Consider the following 17,323-nt stretch of genomic DNA (forward strand, 5'->3'; position numbering starts at 1 on the left):
GAGTTGTAGAGCTAGAAGGCCTTAAAGATCAAGTGGTTCATCCTTCTGGCTTTCAAATGACTTTGCTAAGGCCGAGCACGTTAAGTAACTCTCCCTAGGTTCACATGCATGGTTGGTGGATAAGCAAGGATGCAGCCCGTTTCTGGTTCTGTTTTAGATTCTATTCTGTCCTTTCTGCTACAGTTTAAGTCCTCTCAAGGAAACCATTCTTCCCATATATATATTGAAGTCCTGTATGCCCTAAGCACTGTCCTGGAAGGATAAAGACACCGTGATCTTTGCTCTCAGGGTCTCGGGTGGGAATCCCAACCCTTGGAGAGTGTGATGCTTGGACCAGCAGCACTGACATCACCTGGAAACTTGTTAGACATGCAGTCTCAGATTCCCAGGCATACTGAATCAGAATCAACATTTTGACAAGATCCCCGGGTGACTGGGTGCATCTTAAAGTTTGAGAAGCTCTGCTCTAAGAAGGGAGGACATTCTAGAAGCAAAAGCTAAGTCTTGAGGCCCAAGCTGGGCTTAGTTGTCCCTCCCCCAATCTGTTCCTCTGCTCAGTCTTGAGCATAATGCAGTGATGTTGACCTAGAGGACACTCACCCTTCTCAGCCTGCACTCTAGCTCCGCCCCCCGGCCCCTCCTGGTCTTCCCAGTACTCGTCTGACTCACTCTCCCTGCCGGTCCTTTGGTCTGACTTGTGTGGTCTCTTCTTCATGTCCCCCTCCCACCGTTTTCTAAAATATGCCTGTTTTAGGGGCAAAGCACAAATTTCAGCTTCTCAGGAAGCTAGCTAGGCACTTCAGGCCTGTGAATCCTGAAAATCCCGTTCAGCTTGATGTCATGTGAGCACGCTCACTCTTTTATCTGTTTCATCTGGGTCTGGCCTCCTTCCCCAGGCAATTGACATAAAGGGTTTGATGATACCACTCTTTCCCCAGTACATTTAAAAGGTACCACTTGAGTTTAATAAACTTCTCAAGAAGAAACACATATTGCTTTGAGTTATAGATCAGTTAAAAAACAGTGTTATTTAGTCCAGGATTTTTGTCTTTGCTTTCATCTGCAGTGTGTGAAAGGAAAATTTTAATTTGTAGATGCATTAGGGTTTTCTAAGCATGTGAGGAAAACCGTTAAGGACTCAAATGTGTTTTTCATAGTTCACTAGAATGGGGTTCTTTGATTAGTTTGGTGAATCAGTGAGGCAAAAATTTCTTAACTCTTATTCTAATTGAGTCTCCTTTTGTCGATTCTGTTATCTCTAACCTGCAAGTAAACTTACACTCAGCCTGTGCTGTGAGCGTCTAAGCTACCAGCATCTAAGGGCTTCCCTGTGCTTTGCTCTTTCATAATTTATTTTCTCTTTCTTTCTCTTTCTCTCTTTGTCTCTTTCTTCCTTCCTTCCTTCCTTCCTTCCTTCCTTCCTTCCTCCCTTCTCTCTCTCTCTTTCTCTCTCTCTCACCCCTCTGTCTCTCCTTCCTCCCTCCCTCCCTCCCTTCCGCCCTCCCTTTCTTCCTTCCTTCCCACGAGGTACATATTATCCTCATAGTTATCTGAACGTTTGGGAAGGTTGAGTAATTTGCCCAAAGTCAGACATCTGGTAATTGGCAGATCCAGGGTTTGAACCCCTGTTCATGGCATCCATGCACTTCACACTCTTCTGAATTGCCCTTGACTTTGCTCTGTGCGTGTGCTTGCGCACACATTTGTACTTGAATGGCCTGGAAATACCCTTTTTTTATTCCTTTCACTTGATTAGTCCCTCACAAAATGGATTTCTTTGTTTTAACTAAGCAAACCATCACTCTTTTCCTTCAGGGAGTTTTTCCTATGCTGACCTGCTGTCTTATAAGGTCTCGGGGCATTATGTAAATGTAATTGTTCTGAATCCTGTACCTCAGTGTTCTGTGTTCTTGTTCTGCTTTGTGTCAGGGCTGAGCAATTCACATTTAGGGCTGGAGTCTGCTTTGTGTCAGGGCTGAGCAATTCACATTTAAGGCTGGAGTCTTTAGAGGTTGAGTTTTCATCTGTTGACCTAAAACAAATAGACTGCCAGTTATTTTTCCAGCAAAAATGGGTTTATTCAGGATCAACAAAGAATTGCAATTTGGGTTCTGCAACCGTGGTGAGCCACATGTGAGTCCCTGCCCAGTAAGGAGAGGTGAACTCTTTTAAATAGGGGAAAAGGAGGTTGGAAGGGCTATAGTAAACAAAGAGTCCATTGGAGGAATTGAGTGTTTAAAATATAGTGGCTTTTCATTGGCTGAGTTTTGACAGTGTCTCATAGGATGAGCTCTTGCCAACAAGAAGAGGAAGTCTTTCTACTTCCTTTTGGGCTCTGCTATCACTGTTGGGTGTGAGAGCTCCCCCTTCTGGCCTCCCAACTCTATTTTAATTGAGGTTTTTGCTTATCAATTTTTTCATTTCCCCCTTTTGATCAAGATCCTTCTCTGAAAGCATCACTGGTCAAGAGTTAGGTTTTCTGGTTTTAGCAGCTTTTTGTCCCTCAATGTAAGGAAGGAAATTTTCTGAGTGTAGTGTTCCACATTGGAGGGAAAGTGCACAGAAACCTACTGAGGTCACATCCAAGTAATAAGGAGGGGTAGGAGGGGGAGCTCTCAGGCACTTTTATCTAAAGTCCGTATGTTAATCAAGATCATAGTCATTGGAGACCTGAAGATCTGAAATATTGTGTCATCATCAAAGGTTTGGCAGACAAACTTTCTGCAGGCCTGGTCCAGATATCTTGGAAAAGCTGTCTCATCAGATATTGTCTGCTTCAATTCTGGGGAATCTTTACATTCAGGTCACCAGATGATGTGCAGATCCAGTTTGGTTTGCTGCTTTCTTTAGGTGTGTTATGTGAATACAAGAGTCTGTTCCCTGGATTTCAGCTTCACAAAGGTTGGTTAGTAGTACCTGATAGGGTCCTTTCCAGTGAAGTTGAAGAGAGTCTTTCTGGAGGTGTCTTTTCCAGTAAATGAAACATCCAGGTTGCAAGTTGTGATACTTAAGGTATTCACCTCCCGAGAGTGCACTGTGAGAAGATTGCTCTACCAAAATTTTTTTTAAAATTTTTATTTATTTATTTTTATACGGCAGGTTCTTATTAGTTATCCAAAAACGGTTATTTTTAATAGAAGCAATTAGGCCTTTGTAATATTGGAGTAACTGTCCTTTTACCATATGTGAGTTAAAAGAAGCATGAGCCAAGTGCATTGGGCATCTTGCGACTCTCTCAAAGGGTGAAAGTTTGAGTTTCAGAAGGGGTGGATCCCAGATTTAGAAAGGTCAACGGCAGTGCTTTTTGCAAAGGTATTTGGAGGGCTGCTACAAATTTTTCCAGTTGAGTCTTAATGATGCCATTAGTGCATTCAACTAAAACAGAGAATTGAGGGTGATAAGCTCAGTGAAAGTGTTATAAAACCAGCCAAACAGGGCAGACTTGTTGAAGTACTTGATCAGTAAAGTGGGTTCCATGATCATTATGAAGGTTGAGAGGAGTTCCCCAGGTAGGGGCAATCTTTTCCAAAAGAACTTTAGCCACAGGAGAGGCAGTAACCTGTCTGCAGGCAGAGGCTTCATTCAGTCCAGTATGAAAACATACAATGACTAAAATATATTTATATCAACAGGAGGGAGGAAGCTGTATGAAATCTATTTGCCAGACTTGAATGATCTATTAGGCAGTTTAAAATGTTGGAGAGCAGTAGCCAGGCTTCCCTAGGTTGTACTTTGGACAAGTGGGACAAGTGAGGTAGGCACTTTTTGCAGTCTTCTTAATGTTTCCCACCAATATTGATTCACAAATGCTATCATTTTGTCAGTAGACCAATGGCTGAATGGATGTACAGTGGTGAGGAGTGGGAATTTTAGAGTCTCTAGTAGGACTGGTCGTTATTTGGTATGAACCAGTGCTTTCTCTTTTTATCAAACCAACGATTGCTTAATTTTCAACCTTGTTTTTCCTTTTTTGAGGCCAATTGTTAGGCTTCTCTAGCCAGCTTTTCTAAGTTACCATTTGGTGAACTATTTATTTGGACTATGACAGAGGTTTGGCTACTTTTGGTTTCTTTAAGGGCAGCATTCTTTGCAGAAATGTCAGCAGGTGATTTCCCATAGCTTCCAGAGAATCAAGTTTAGAATGCCCTGGAATCTTAACAATAACTAAAGTGGTGGGTTAAAGTATCACAACTGATAATTCCTGAACATAGGGGCCATTTAAAATTTTATTTCTCCTGGAAGTAAGGAAGCCATGTTGCTTCCACAACATTCCAAAATCATGAGCTATTCTGAAAGCATATCTACTATTAGTATAAATACTGGCAGTTTTGCCCTTACCGAACATATCGGCCTGTGTAAGAGCGTATAATTCAGCCTGTTGGGCTGAGGTAGCCATAGGTAAAGATGTTGCCTCAACAATATCAAAAGGAGTTGAAATAGCACACCCAGCACAACGTTCGCATTGTCATCTTTTAAATAAGAAGCATCAGTGAACCATGAGAAGTTAACCTTACCCAAAGGAATTTACTACAGGTCGTCACGAAGAGTCAGGAGGTGATCTCTCAGCATTGAGCAGTTGTGAGGGACTTTTTTGGTGACATAGGGGAGAAGAGTAGCTAGGTGAAGTGTATTATAATGTAATAAGTGAGGAGCAGTTAACACAAGGACTTCGTAGGAGGTGAGGTGGCTGACAGAAATGTTGAGTGTGATGAAAATTCAGGAGGGCTTCTACTGCATGAGGTACAAAAATGTTTAAAGGGGATCCTACAATGATTTTCTTGTTGGCCTTAACCAAAAGGGCAATGCCAGTAATGGGTCTAAGGCAAGAGGGTTTTCCCTGTGCCGTAGCGCCCATTTGCTGGCTGTAATGCTATCTGGTCGATGGTGGTCCCCATGTTTTTGGGTGCGTACCCCAAGGATGTTCCCTTCCGTTCATTTCCCTATACAGAAAGGAAAAGGGGAATCTGATAAATGGGATGCCCAAGGGCAAGTGGGTTCACTAAATTCTCCTTTAAGCCTTTAAAAGGCTGTGTTGTCTGGTTCTTCCCATAAAATTAGGTCAGGGTGGTTGTTCTTCAGTAAAACACACAGAAGTTTGGCCATAAGAGAGAAATTTGGAATCCAGTTTCAGTAATAACCAACTAGCCTGAGAAAACCTCACAGCTGGTTGCTTAGTTTTGGGTTTTGGGGAACTTAAGACACTGTGAAGGCTATCTGGATCTAGGTGTAGCCTTTGTTCTGATACCAGATACCTTAAACATTGAACCTGGGTTTTGGGAAACTGCAGTTTTTTCTTGGTGACCTTATGTCCCTTTAAGGCTAAAAGCTTTAGCAAGTGTATGTTACCTTCCAGTGAGGAGGCTCGAGAAGAAGAACAAAGAAGTAAATCCTCAACGTATAGCAACAAAGTAGAACTTCCAGAGAACTTTTTATCATCCAAATCAGCCTTCAGGATTTGTGAGAAATAAATTTCTGAGGCATTACTGTTCAGATGAATTGTTTTTTTCTTCCCAATTGAAGGCAAAGAGGTGCTGGCTAACTTCAACTGGAATACTAAAGAATGCCCTGCATTCATCAATTCATCAGTAAAGAATTTGCTTTCATGGGCGTGGATGTTAGTAATGTATGAGGGTTAAGAACAGCAAGGTGTCGAGGGATAATGTTGTTTCTTGCTCAGGGGTCCTGGACAAACCTCTACCCTCGGCCCTTAGATCTTCTTACCATAAAAATAAGAGTATTACAGGAAATAGTGCCTAGTGCAAGGGATAATGAGGCCTTGAGACTTGTACTCTTCTATATGGGCTTTGTACCTTGAAGAGCTTCTTATAGGGTATTGATTAATTCTGGGGAGAGGTTTTGAGGGATCTGTTTGAATCTTGATGCGAGGTGCGCTATGAATTTTGACAATATCAGTTGGAGATTTTGCCCTTAAGAAGGTTGGTAGCTGATTCAATAGGGACAAATGATCAGTGTTTCCAGAATCAGCTCTAGTATTATCAGAAATGGAGCAAATATAAGATGTCAAAGGGTCATTTAATTCACCTGGCTGGCTGCTTTGATGACTACTGTCAACTTCTAGAGTTATTTTCCCCTTTTAGGAGAAAGAAATTTCAGCATGGTACTTTTCTAAGAAGTCTAAGCCTAATAAATGGATGGGGCAGAGGAACTACAGAGGAAAGGGGGTTATCTCTCAAAGAGCCTACACAAAAGGGAGTAGGTTCAGAGACAGGAACCTTTTGAGGTTCATTAGAGATCCTCACTATTTGAACTCATTTAGTATCCTGAGGCTGGGGCTGTTTTGTCATAGTGGGGTTGAGCACTGAGAGTGTGGCTCCAATGTCAGGACTGGAAGAGATTCATCCATAATCTGGAGAAATATTTCTCCTAGCCGATTAAGAAGGAGGGTTGGGAAGAGCCTCTATAGTTCGTTGCAGCCCCGCCATTGAGAATTGGGAGGACGTTGGAAAGGCTGGTTAGAGAGCTGAAGGTACCTGAAGTGCTTAAATTTGTAGTAATCTCTTTTCCAATATCCTGGCTCTTTACAGTAATAGCAGAAACTAGGAGGGTTTTGGTTTCATTTTGGGGCCTTCATTTGCTGTAGTTGAAGATTAAGAATTATAGCAGTCTTCCTTTTAGGTGATTCATCCACAGTGTGAGAGAGCTGGTTTGCCAGATTAACTAAATCTGGAGTGGATTCCATCCTGGTCCTTTTTACTAGAAGGGAAAGGTCCCAGTTTAGCCCATTAATAAACATAGAGTTAAGAGCTGTGTGAATGGAATCAACATCTGAAGGAAGACCAGAATTTCTTTTAAAAATAATCTGAAGTCAGTTGTAATACTTATGAACAGGTTCATCAGAGTTTGTTTGAATGCTTGAATTTTGTTTTGATCAACAGACTTTGGAAAAGCCCTAGGAATTGCCTGATGAAGTTGCCTAGTGATTGCCTGAGTCTGTTAATACAGTAAGTCAGTGAGTGGGCTGGTTTCCCAGTTGTAATTCTAGGGACCTTCAGGATTTTCCCTATTAGCAGTTTTCATCCAGTGCTGGGCCTGGCCTTCACCTACAAGCATATGACTAACAGATATAAGTCAGAGCAATAAGGTTGATAAACTTGAATGGCTATATTAAATTCCCCAGCAAATTTGTGAGGATTTTTGGTTACTTTGGGAAAATCTTTGACTGTGGTTTGCAGTTCAACTTTAGTCCAGGGAATATAAGAAATTAAGTGTTTGGCCTCTGGATCCTCAGAAAACTTAATTAGAGGATCAGGTTCTGATAGGTTTAGAGGAAAAGGGGGTGGGAAGAGTTTCAGGAGTAAAGGGAAGTTCGACCAGAGACTTATTAGTATGGGGGAATTGAGGGTATAGAGGTGTAGGTGGCAGAGAAGGAAAGGAAGAAGATGGCACCAGAGGCAGAGCCTGGGACAAAGGAACCCGGGAAGAGGAGCTGGAGGCTTCAGAAGCCACTTTATCTTTCTTTAATCATTTGTTTGTCTCAGTTAACCTTAAGATCTTATTTTGCAGAAAGGCAATTTTAGGCTTCTGATAATGTTTAGAAGCCTCAAAATACCAATCAAAATAGGCATTTCATTCAGTTTTGGAAATTTTTGAGCTGTGGTTGTCCAATTCGGTTTTAAGAAAAGTTTGGGGATTTCAAAAGTTCCCCATAATGGCTTTGATATTCTAAATTACCTTTGGTTAGGTAGGTCCATTTAGTTAGAAATGCGCCTGAGGAAGGATTGTGGTATTTAAACAAAACTGGCTGGAATCCCGATGTGGGGAGTGCCCTCAAAATAGTCACATAACTGGGTTCCCATCTCTCAGAGGTTTTTCTCTTGAGCAGAGAGTAATTTTCAAACAGCCTAAACAGCTCAAATAGACTTCAGGCCGAATACCAGCCAGTGCTAAGGGAACAATCTGGTCCTGAAAGAGTTGGGCTGAAGGCTGCACAGCACAGCTCTAATGACACAGCCTAATTCTGAAGGAGTCAGGCCAAAGATATAACAGCACAGTTCCACTAGAGCAGTTCAGTCCCCAAGGAGTTAGGCCAAAGGCTTAACAGCACAGTTCCAGTACAACAGCCCCAGCCCCTACTTCAAAAGGAATCAGGCCCAAGGCTGAAGTGGCACAGTTCCAATGAAACAGCCCCTATTCCAAAAGGAATGGACTGAAGGCTAGCACAGTTTGAATTGGAACAGCCTGACTTCAAAAATCAGGCTGAAGTGCCAGGTGAGTGCTTGAATATAGAACAAGGCCTTAACCAGAAAGGACAGAGTCTTAAAAATAGATCCCAAATAAGACCTGCAGAGGTTCAAAATGCAGAGAGGGCAGAAGCTTGGATTTGGAGAGAGGGAGAAAAACTTACCCTCAAACCCCAGGGTTGGTGAGAAAAGCAGTGAGCGATAATGGGCTTGAAGTGGGTGTCACACCTGTTTGCTCCCGAGCCTTGGAGTCATTGGGGGTCTTCTCTCGATCCCCATTCGGGCCACCAAAATCTTGACCTCAAACAAATAGACTGCCAGTTATTTCTCTAGTACAAAGTGGGTTTATTTGGAATCAACAAAGATTTTCCTTTTGGGGTCTACAATCATGGTGAGCCACATGTGAGTCCCTGCCCAGCAAAGAGAGGAGAACCCTTTCAAAGAGGGGAGAAGGAAGCTGGGAGGGCTGTAGTAAACAAAGAATCCACTGGAGGAATGGAGAGTTCAAAGTATAGTGGCTTTTCATTGGCTGACTTGTGACAGTCTCTCATTGGCTAAGTTCTTGCCAGGCAAGAAGAGGAAGTCTTTTTCCTCCTGAGCACTAACTTTGTAGGGCATGAGAGCTTGCCCTTCTGGCCTCCTGACACTATTTTAATTAGAGTTTATTAATTTTTATTAATTTTTATACATTGTAGGTCTGATGCTGACTCACTTAACATAATGATCATTGATTAGCAAATATTCATTAAGCACCTACTATGTGACATGCACTGTCATTCAGCTAGTCCTTGATTTCCTTATCTATAGAAGATCAAATGTAATCACTTAAACTCTCAATATTCTTATGAGGAAAAGCTGATATAGCACTTGGGAAATACAAATGTCTTTGTATACATCATTTGTATATACAGTTGACCCTTAAACAACGTGGGTTTGAGCTGGGTGGGTCCACTTATATGTGGATATTTTTCCGTTGTAAATACTACAGTACTACGTGGTCTGTGGTTGGTTGAATCTGCAGATGTGGAAGAACTGTGAATATGGAGGGCCAACTATAAGTTATATGTGACTGACACCTGTGTTGTTCAAGGGTCAGCTGTAATTATGTATATACCGTGATGATGCTATTGATCACTCATAACTGTACCTGAACTTGGACTTTTTGGTAGGGAGCAGAGTTTCTTTGAATCCCTCATGCTCTCCCTATCTCCAGGCGGAGTGGTGAGCACCATCGTCCAGGTTGAGAGGTGTCATCCCACAGGGAGAAAGCCCCTTGACTGTGGTTGTGTGTTCTTGGGTGAAGTGGGATAGAAAGTCAGAGTAGAAGTTCCCAAACTAAGTTCTGGGCTAGCTCCTTAGTGAAAGGCTTAATCAGTGTTTAAGTTGATCTAGTCTCTCTTCTGCATAAAAATCTGGTTTCCATTTCCTTGGGGATGAAGTTCAAATTCGTTAGCTTGGCATTCAGTTCCTTTTAACTTCTCTTCCCAGTCTTATCTCCTATCCATCAAGCTGGGCTTCCTGCTATTTCTGGGTAGGTCCTCTCCTTTTGCATCTCTTTGCTTCCCATTCCTGCTTTTAGAATACCTTCCCATCCCTGCCTCCCTGCCCTGCACCTCCTCCCATTTCTAGATATCCAAATACTACTGAACTTTTAAGGTGCACTTCAAATGCCACTTCCTATTCTTTTTTTTCTGGGAAGCCTCCTTCAGTGGCCCCAGCTGAAATAGTATCCCTCTTACACTTCTGTGGCTATTTTTTTTCCTTTTAATTCTCAGATTGCCTTAACATGCACTGCTTAAATTTATCTTTGTATACACAGATCAACCCTTCTAAATTGTATTCTCCTCCAGGATATGGAATGTGTACATGTCATCTTTTTATTCCTTTGAGCACACTGATATTAGATTCTCAAATATTTGAGTAAATTAGACAATATGGTGTAATAGTTAAGAGTTTGGGGATCAGAGAGACCAGGTTTCTTAAACTACCGGTTATTAACTGTGTGGCTGTGACAGGTTATTTAACCTCTCTGAGTCTGTTCACTGGTCTGCAAAATGGGAGTAATAATACGTGCTCAGTACGATGGTTGTAGGGACAAAATGATTTAAATTGCTTAGTAGGTACATATTACACAGTAAGTATCCAATAAACTAATGCATAATATATTTAAAGTTATTTTGATATAGATTAAGGTGGGTTTGGTCTCCCATATTCTTGAAGGATGTTTTCATGCAAATAGAATCAGAAACCTCATCCGGAAAAGGATGACACACCTTTCTTTGTTCTCTATTTGATTTCATTTTAAAAATCAACTCTGAAAATTTAATTACCCTTAGTGCTCTGGTTGAAAAAACAGATTCTCCGGAGTCAGTGCTGGCTATGGCCTCATTTAGGAAATGAAGTTCTAGGGGAAATGGCCTTAGGGAAAGCACGCAGATGTGTAATCAGAATGGACTTTATGTGACGTGCCGTGGCTGTTGTGGTTGGTGGGCATATCACCCTTTGGAGAGATGAGAGGTTTTCCGAGTCTCCTCCAGCCAGATTTGAAAGAATGCGAGAGGCACTTCGGTGGTGACTTCATCCCTTCTCCTCCATGTCTCAGGCTTGAATGGATAAGATCAACACAGCTTCTTGGAATGTATTAGGACACTTCTTCCCCCGTGGAGGCCAGGGCCCCTCCCTCCATTGCTGATTGACAAATGTCCACTGGACATTTGCTTCTCCAGTGGGTGTCTTCATCAGTGGGACAGGTTGAAGGTTGGCCCTGTTGTTTCTCCTTGAGTCTTGGCACACCTTCTCTGATACAGCTGCTCGCCATCTAGAGGCCACAGGCAAGGCTGCACATCAGAGAAACGAGACAAATGTTAGTATTGTAAGATTTGAACATGGTCTGTTTCTTTTTGCTTATATAATGTAGGGTTCAGGCATTTAACAAGGGGACGTCGCTTGCTTTTCTTACAGTTACTCAGTTTAAAATGCCACATGCAGACCTGGGGAAATGCCTCTCTCCAAGCACAGGTTTTGGTAGGATGTGTTCTCAGCTTGCCCAGATACGGGGAAAGAGAGAAGAGTCAACTGGGAACGCTTCTTTCATCTGTTTTAGCTCCAGGCTTGGGGATGTGCTGGGGCTGAAAGGGGACACTTAGCTGTGCCCAACAGTTGACGTGTTTGTAGCTCATTTTCCCTGGTCACTTGGTGTAGAGAAGGTTTTACTTTACGTGCACGCTGCCAGCTCTTTCTTCAGCTCCGTGGGAATCTTCCTCAATGGACAGCATCAGGGCAGGTGGGTGTATGTTAACAGTAAGCACATTCTTACATATGTAAGCTCCAACCAGACTTACATAAGTTGGAAAGTTTCACCTAATGTACCTAATCTGCTTTTTTTCACTCATCAAGCATAAAATCGGGAATTTCACCTTTGAGTGTGATGAACTAGTGGAGTGCCTGACTTCCTCTCTCCCTTTGTTCTTTCTGTGACACCCACTCTCAGTCAGGCACTGTGCTAGGTTCTGAGGATACATGATCTGAGGATACAGTGGTGAGCATGAAGGGACACAGTCCTCACCCTTATGGAACTTACAAGTCAGGGAGATACTAATCAGATAATTACCTGAGTGATATAAAATTGCTGTGAAGAAGAGGTACATAGGATTCTGGGAGTGAAATTGGGGCAGGGTTTGGTCTGATTAGACGAGTCAGGGAGGGCTTCCTGGAGGAAGGAATTGTTGAGCTGAGGGCTGCAGGCAGGAGTTGGGCCCGTTCCAGGAACTGGCAGAGGCCAGGGTTTCTAGAGCCCACTGGGAGGTGGTGGCCCAGACCCTGCAGGACCTCTCAGGCCTTGGAAGGGACTTTGGTCTTTGTTCTTAGAGCTCTGGGAAACCGTCGCAGGGTTCACTGCTGGAGCCGACACGATTGGGTGGAGAACTGCCGGAGGGGCAAAAGTGGATGTGAGGAGACCAGGGAGGGGCAACTGCAGTTATCCAGGCAATGGGGGTATTTGGTTTAGGGGTTGCTGGTAGTGATGGAGTGTGCAGAACCGAGATACTTAGGAGGCAAAATGGACAGACTTGGGAAGGACACCGTTGCCGTCAAGGACGATGCATGGGTGTCTGACTCTGACTTGTGTGGCAGGATGAATGATGGTGCCCTTTGCCCAATGAAGGACATAGGAAGGGGCCCTTGGTTGGCTCTCTGGGGAGCCGGTAGGAGGGGAGAGAGAATTTCATTTTGAGTGTGTTGAGTTTTACCTGGGAATGGGGCTTGTGGGGAAAAGCTGTAACCTCTCGGGCTCATGTCCACCTCTCAGCTCTCATCGTGGGTCCTCTCATCTGGGGAATCTCAGACACTCCAGACAAGCCAGGTTGTGTTGCTGTGGCCAATCAGATGGATGCAACAGGCTTTGAGGGCTACCTTGTTCAGCCCTGTCCTAGGCACTCATTGTGCATTGTGATACAAAACCACTCATTAGTTCCAGAGTCATTCTAAATGCAGGGTGATGGGGCACAGAGTGTAAGTGTAATTTGGCTTTCAGAGAAGGGAGACATTAACAAGGCCTAGGGACTTTGGTGTTCTTGTGTTTTAAGCAGCCAGGAGGCCAATCCTCTTTCAAGTGCTTCTTTCGGCAGTTGGTCTTTATTAACTGTAATCAGTTTGTAAGTCCAGGAACATGTGACAGAGTAGCAAAACGTTTTAAGGGTCGTTATACCCGATCTTGGTAACTTTGGAGGTCAGATGCACTGAAAATAAATATAATTGTAAGGTTACCTTGAGTCCTTCATTATATGCGTGTTCACGAGCCTGTGTGTTTGTGCACATGTGTGTTAAGTTTTACCAAAGGAAAAAAAGGAAGTGGCTTGACTGGTGCTATTACTGGTAAAGCTTGTGTAAATCAAGGTATATTCTAACTTAAAAAATTAGGATAGGGCTTCCCTGGTGGCGCAGTGGTCGAGAGTCTGCCTGCCGATGCAGGGGACACGGGTTCGTGCCCCGGTCTGGGAGGATCCCACGTGCCGCGGAGCGGCTGGGCCTGTGAGCCATGGCCGCTCAGCCTGCGCGTCCGGAGCCTGTGCTCCGCAACGGGAGAGGCCACAGCGGTGAGAGGCCCGCGTACCGCAAAAAAAAAACAAAACAAAAATTAGGATAAACCAGCTGTTTTGGTGAAAGAAAGGTTTATGCTTGGCTTACTCTCTTAAACTCTGCAGAATTAGTGTCTGCTGTGGCAGAGCATGGCATCTCCAGGAAGAGAAGGGCACTTTTCTCTGGTCCCCCAGTGAGCAGGCAGCTTTAGGAGCAGCCCGTCAGGGCCCAGACTTCCAGCTGCTTCCACATCCCGACCCGCCTGGTCTCCTCACTCAGCGGCAGAGCCTCCTTAACTGTGTAAAGCAGATCCTTGTCCTCCCCAGAGGCTGCCAGTCACGCCTTCTCCCCACTCTGGCCAGCATTCTGCCTTTCTAGCAACAGATGTTTCTGCAAAGTAAATATTATTGCCTCTGCTTGGCTGCTCGCTGTGTCTTGCACTGCCTGAACATGAAACAGTGGGGTTATGTGAGCAGGGGGCCACAGAGCTTGGCATGCACCCAGCGCCAGCCTCCCCGCCTTCTCCTCTCCTCTTACTGGAATGTGCATGTGAGATTCCTGTGAGCATCGGAGTGAAAGGCTCCAGAAAGAAGTCTCTGTGCAGCTGCATATCCAACATGATCACCTGCATAGGATGCCAGCACTCTTACTGGGTGGCAGTAGCCAAGAGGCAGTGGCTCTTGGGTGTTCTCTTTTGGATGTCCTCTCTGTTGTCCCAAGTAATGGAGAGGAGTTGATCTGAATGGGGTGAGGCAGCATGGTGTGCCCACAGGGACCTCAGTTCAGAGGACTCGATCGAGTTGCAGATCCACTTCTTAGAGGTTGTGTGCTCTTATGTCAGTCCTTTAACTTCTCTGAGCTCTCAGTACCAGTAATCATGCTTCCCTTCCCTGGGTCCTGTTACTGGAGGACTAATGCATTAAGGAAGAGTAGCCCATCCTTGAACAGAACTGAAGCTGACAGTGTACAGAGTGCTTCCCCCATGTGTCTTGCTGGCTATCCTGGCAGCCCCGCAGCTTCGGTGGGTCTCCTCACTCAGAGGGTGACAACTTCTGTGAGGTGAGTTGACAGAGACTTTATGACTAACCCAGGATTAGCTCCATAGCTGGTAAATGTTGGAGCTGCAACTCGAACCCAGGGGCCAGTGGAGGTTGGGGTGAGGGCAAGGGGCTGGGGAAGGGGTTGACCAGTGTAGAACCAGGACCCCATGTAACACAAGTGGAGAAGGGAGGTTCTCCAAAGCAAGCTGGAGATGATGTTCCTAAGTTCGGGGAGTAATGCTGAATAAGGAAACAGCAGGTGTCCACTGTACCTTTACCCAGAGAGTGCTGTGTCTGGCATGTGTCGTTCAAGCCCATGGTGAGTTCCTTTTCAGATTCCAGTAACTGGGCTTCTCACTCTACCCAGCTGTCCTCCTGGGCCCACAGCCCAGTATTGACTCCATACCAGGACTCGTTACCTAATCTCCCATCCAGGGCACTGGCCTCTTTTTCGGCTTCGTGGGGCCCACAGCGCTTCTCGGGGTGTGCTGTGTGCCACCGCACAGGGAATCAGGTTACCTTCTGGTTGTAAGCTAACGGGCCTGCTCCCGGTTCAGTGGGCCTGCTGTGGAAGGCCCCACAGAGGCCCCGTCGTGCATTATGGGCCACTCCTTGATCCTTCCTGGCAGCTGCCCCTGGCAGCATGGCTTTTCAGGTGTGTGCCGGGAACTTTCCCAAGCCTGGCTGACTTCTCTCTCTTTTTCCACTTTGTTGAGAAGAGGGTCCAGCTTGAGTCCTGCTTGCCCTATTGGGGAGGCACAGGGGGGTTGCTGAACGGATAGAGAAGCAGTCCTGTTCTTACTCTTTGCTCAGGCCTTTCTCTGTGAGTTCTGATCAGGGGAACATTCTGGCAAAGCCAAGACTGAGTACCACCTGCCCAAGACTAAGTACCATGCAGCCCACACGTGGGGCCTCTCGGAGGGCTTTGTCTTTGTCTGGGAAAGATTATTCTCCCTCATTTTCTTCCTGCCTGCCTGTGGCCGCCCCTGTCCTTCCTCCCCACAGTGTTCTGACTTTCAGATGCATCTGTTTCTTTCTTGACTTGCCAGGGACTGATGTGTGTTCTTGGGGATCTCCTCAGCCTGGGTTGGCCAGTCTTAAGAGATGCCTGATTCCCCTGTCGGCATCTTTGGACTTCTGGCCAAGAACCATTCCATTAAATTGACCGAACCAGGGAGAGACCAGAGACTGCTGGCCGTTGGCTCCTGTGTTCTCCTCCACTCCAAGTGCCTTCCTCTTCTGGTGTCGAGCGAGCAGAGGGCCTTCCTTGCACAAACCACGGCTAGCTGGGGACCCGCGTCACCCGAGCTCAGGTTGGGAGGGTGGTCCCGGAGCAGGAGCCCCTGGTATCCATACGGTGGTCGGAGCCTCAGACCTGAGAACAGCAGGATGGCCCTGCCTGGCTCTTCCACTGGCACCGTTGCTTGGAATGGACACTGGGATCGGAGAACTCAACACTGGCAGCTGGATTTGTGTACAGTCCCCCAGCCCCCTCCTCCATACACGCGCATTATTCATCATGTACTGAGCAGGGTGCAGTGCCAGGTACCTGGAGAGGAAACAGACAAACCAGCAGGTGGAAAAACCGTGACCCCTAACCTCGAGGGACAAATCTAAGAGCTGAAGAGAAGGGCTGAGGATCGTGGATGCTTATATTCCAAGAGGCTCTGTTGATCTGGGAAGCCAGAATCCCCGCCCTCCGCTCCCCCCAGCACCTTATTGAAGCCAGACCTCATTGCCGGTTATGCCTCATCTTTCCCTCCTCTGGGAATTGGAACATAATGCCATTTCCCCTTCAGTGAGGGAAACATGTCCGAGGGTAATTTGAATGATTAGCCTCATCTGCAGGAAGGCTGCACGTGGAATTAAGTTAGCATGTTTGTGCCTAGCAGCCTTGTCTGTCAGGCCACTTAAAGGTGCCTCGGTGGTTTATACCCTTAACAGAAGCTGAGGGTTCAGGAAGGATCATTGGCTTTTATTACTGTCTTAAATGAAAGCTTATTTTTTAAATTTGACAAGGGCCTCCAGGAGGTTTCTTTATAGATACCATGTGTGGGGTGTGTTTTCACCCCAACTCAGAACAGTGCCAGGGCTTTGTTCTCGGGGCAGCGGTGGAACGAGGTGACCCAGGAAACTGGTTCAGGTGGAGATTCGTCAGGTTGGCGGCTGCTCCGCTTTGAGTGGAGCCCAGAGGGTTCTGAGAACTCGGGCCTCCCGCGTCCTTGAGTCGGAAGGGGTGGTCTGGTTGCTCCTGTGAAGTTCCAAGCCCTTTGTGCCAGCTCCCTTGTGCGTGGCACTGGGCTGGAGGTATTGTTGAGTCTCATGTGAGTGAGGGCAGCTTCGCTGACCCCCACGGGTGTCAGCTGGAGGCGGCAGGACTCGATGCGTAGCCTGAGGAGTTAGAGTGAGGACCAGACTTGTTAAAGCAAATGTAGCAAAAATATTAACTTCTGAATTACTTCATGTTATAAACAAGTATTCACTGTGTTGAATTTACATTCTTTTGTGCTCTGAGATGGACTCAGGAACATATCTGCTAGCTGCTGTATTAGTAAAAGGACTAAAAAGTGCAGGAAACGTGAAAGCAGGTTTATTTCAGTAATTCGTATTTTTTACTCTTTTATTTTCTTTTTTGCTAGATTTGTCTTCAGCGAAGCGGAAATTTGCAGATTCCTTAAATGAATTTAAGTTTCAGTGCATAGGAGATGCAGAAACAGATGATGAAATGTGCATAGGTAAGTTATAACCACATGCAAGAGTTTAAAAAGTCCACTGTGTACCACAGCTTTCAGTGTCCTCCCTGAGTCTTTCCCCTGGAATAGGGAGTATGTAAGTGTTGTAAATTAAGAAGTCAGTATTAAGAGTGGAGCGGGCAGAGTTGAGTGAAGGTCAGGGCCCGGGGCTCTCCAGGGCTTCTCCTCAGAGCCCTGGGATTGCAGTGGCTCTCACCCTGCGGCCTGCAGGAGAAAGCGGGAAGGTTCGCTGTGGGGCTCCTGTCTCCGCCCT

The 17,323-nt window shown here is 45.4% G+C and overlaps 1 protein-coding gene across 5 annotated transcripts in view; it reads left to right on the top strand.

Moving 5' to 3' along the window:
- The window catches only part of ARHGAP26 (Rho GTPase activating protein 26), a 484,293-nt gene that overhangs the window by 98,868 nt on the left and 368,102 nt on the right, over positions 1-17,323 (top strand). For all 5 annotated transcript variants that reach the window (XR_002174220.3, XM_019924624.3, XM_019924626.3 and 2 more), the window contains exon 2: positions 16,957-17,052. Coding sequence is in view for 4 of the 5 variants with exons in the window: in XM_019924624.3 (XP_019780183.1) it covers positions 16,957-17,052 (96 nt within the window). In the remaining variant the exon portion in view is untranslated. The remainder of the gene's footprint in view (positions 1-16,956; positions 17,053-17,323) is intronic.

This window comes from Tursiops truncatus, chromosome 3 (genome assembly GCF_011762595.2).
Source record: "Tursiops truncatus isolate mTurTru1 chromosome 3, mTurTru1.mat.Y, whole genome shotgun sequence".
Classification (NCBI taxonomy): Eukaryota; Metazoa; Chordata; class Mammalia; order Artiodactyla; family Delphinidae; genus Tursiops; species Tursiops truncatus.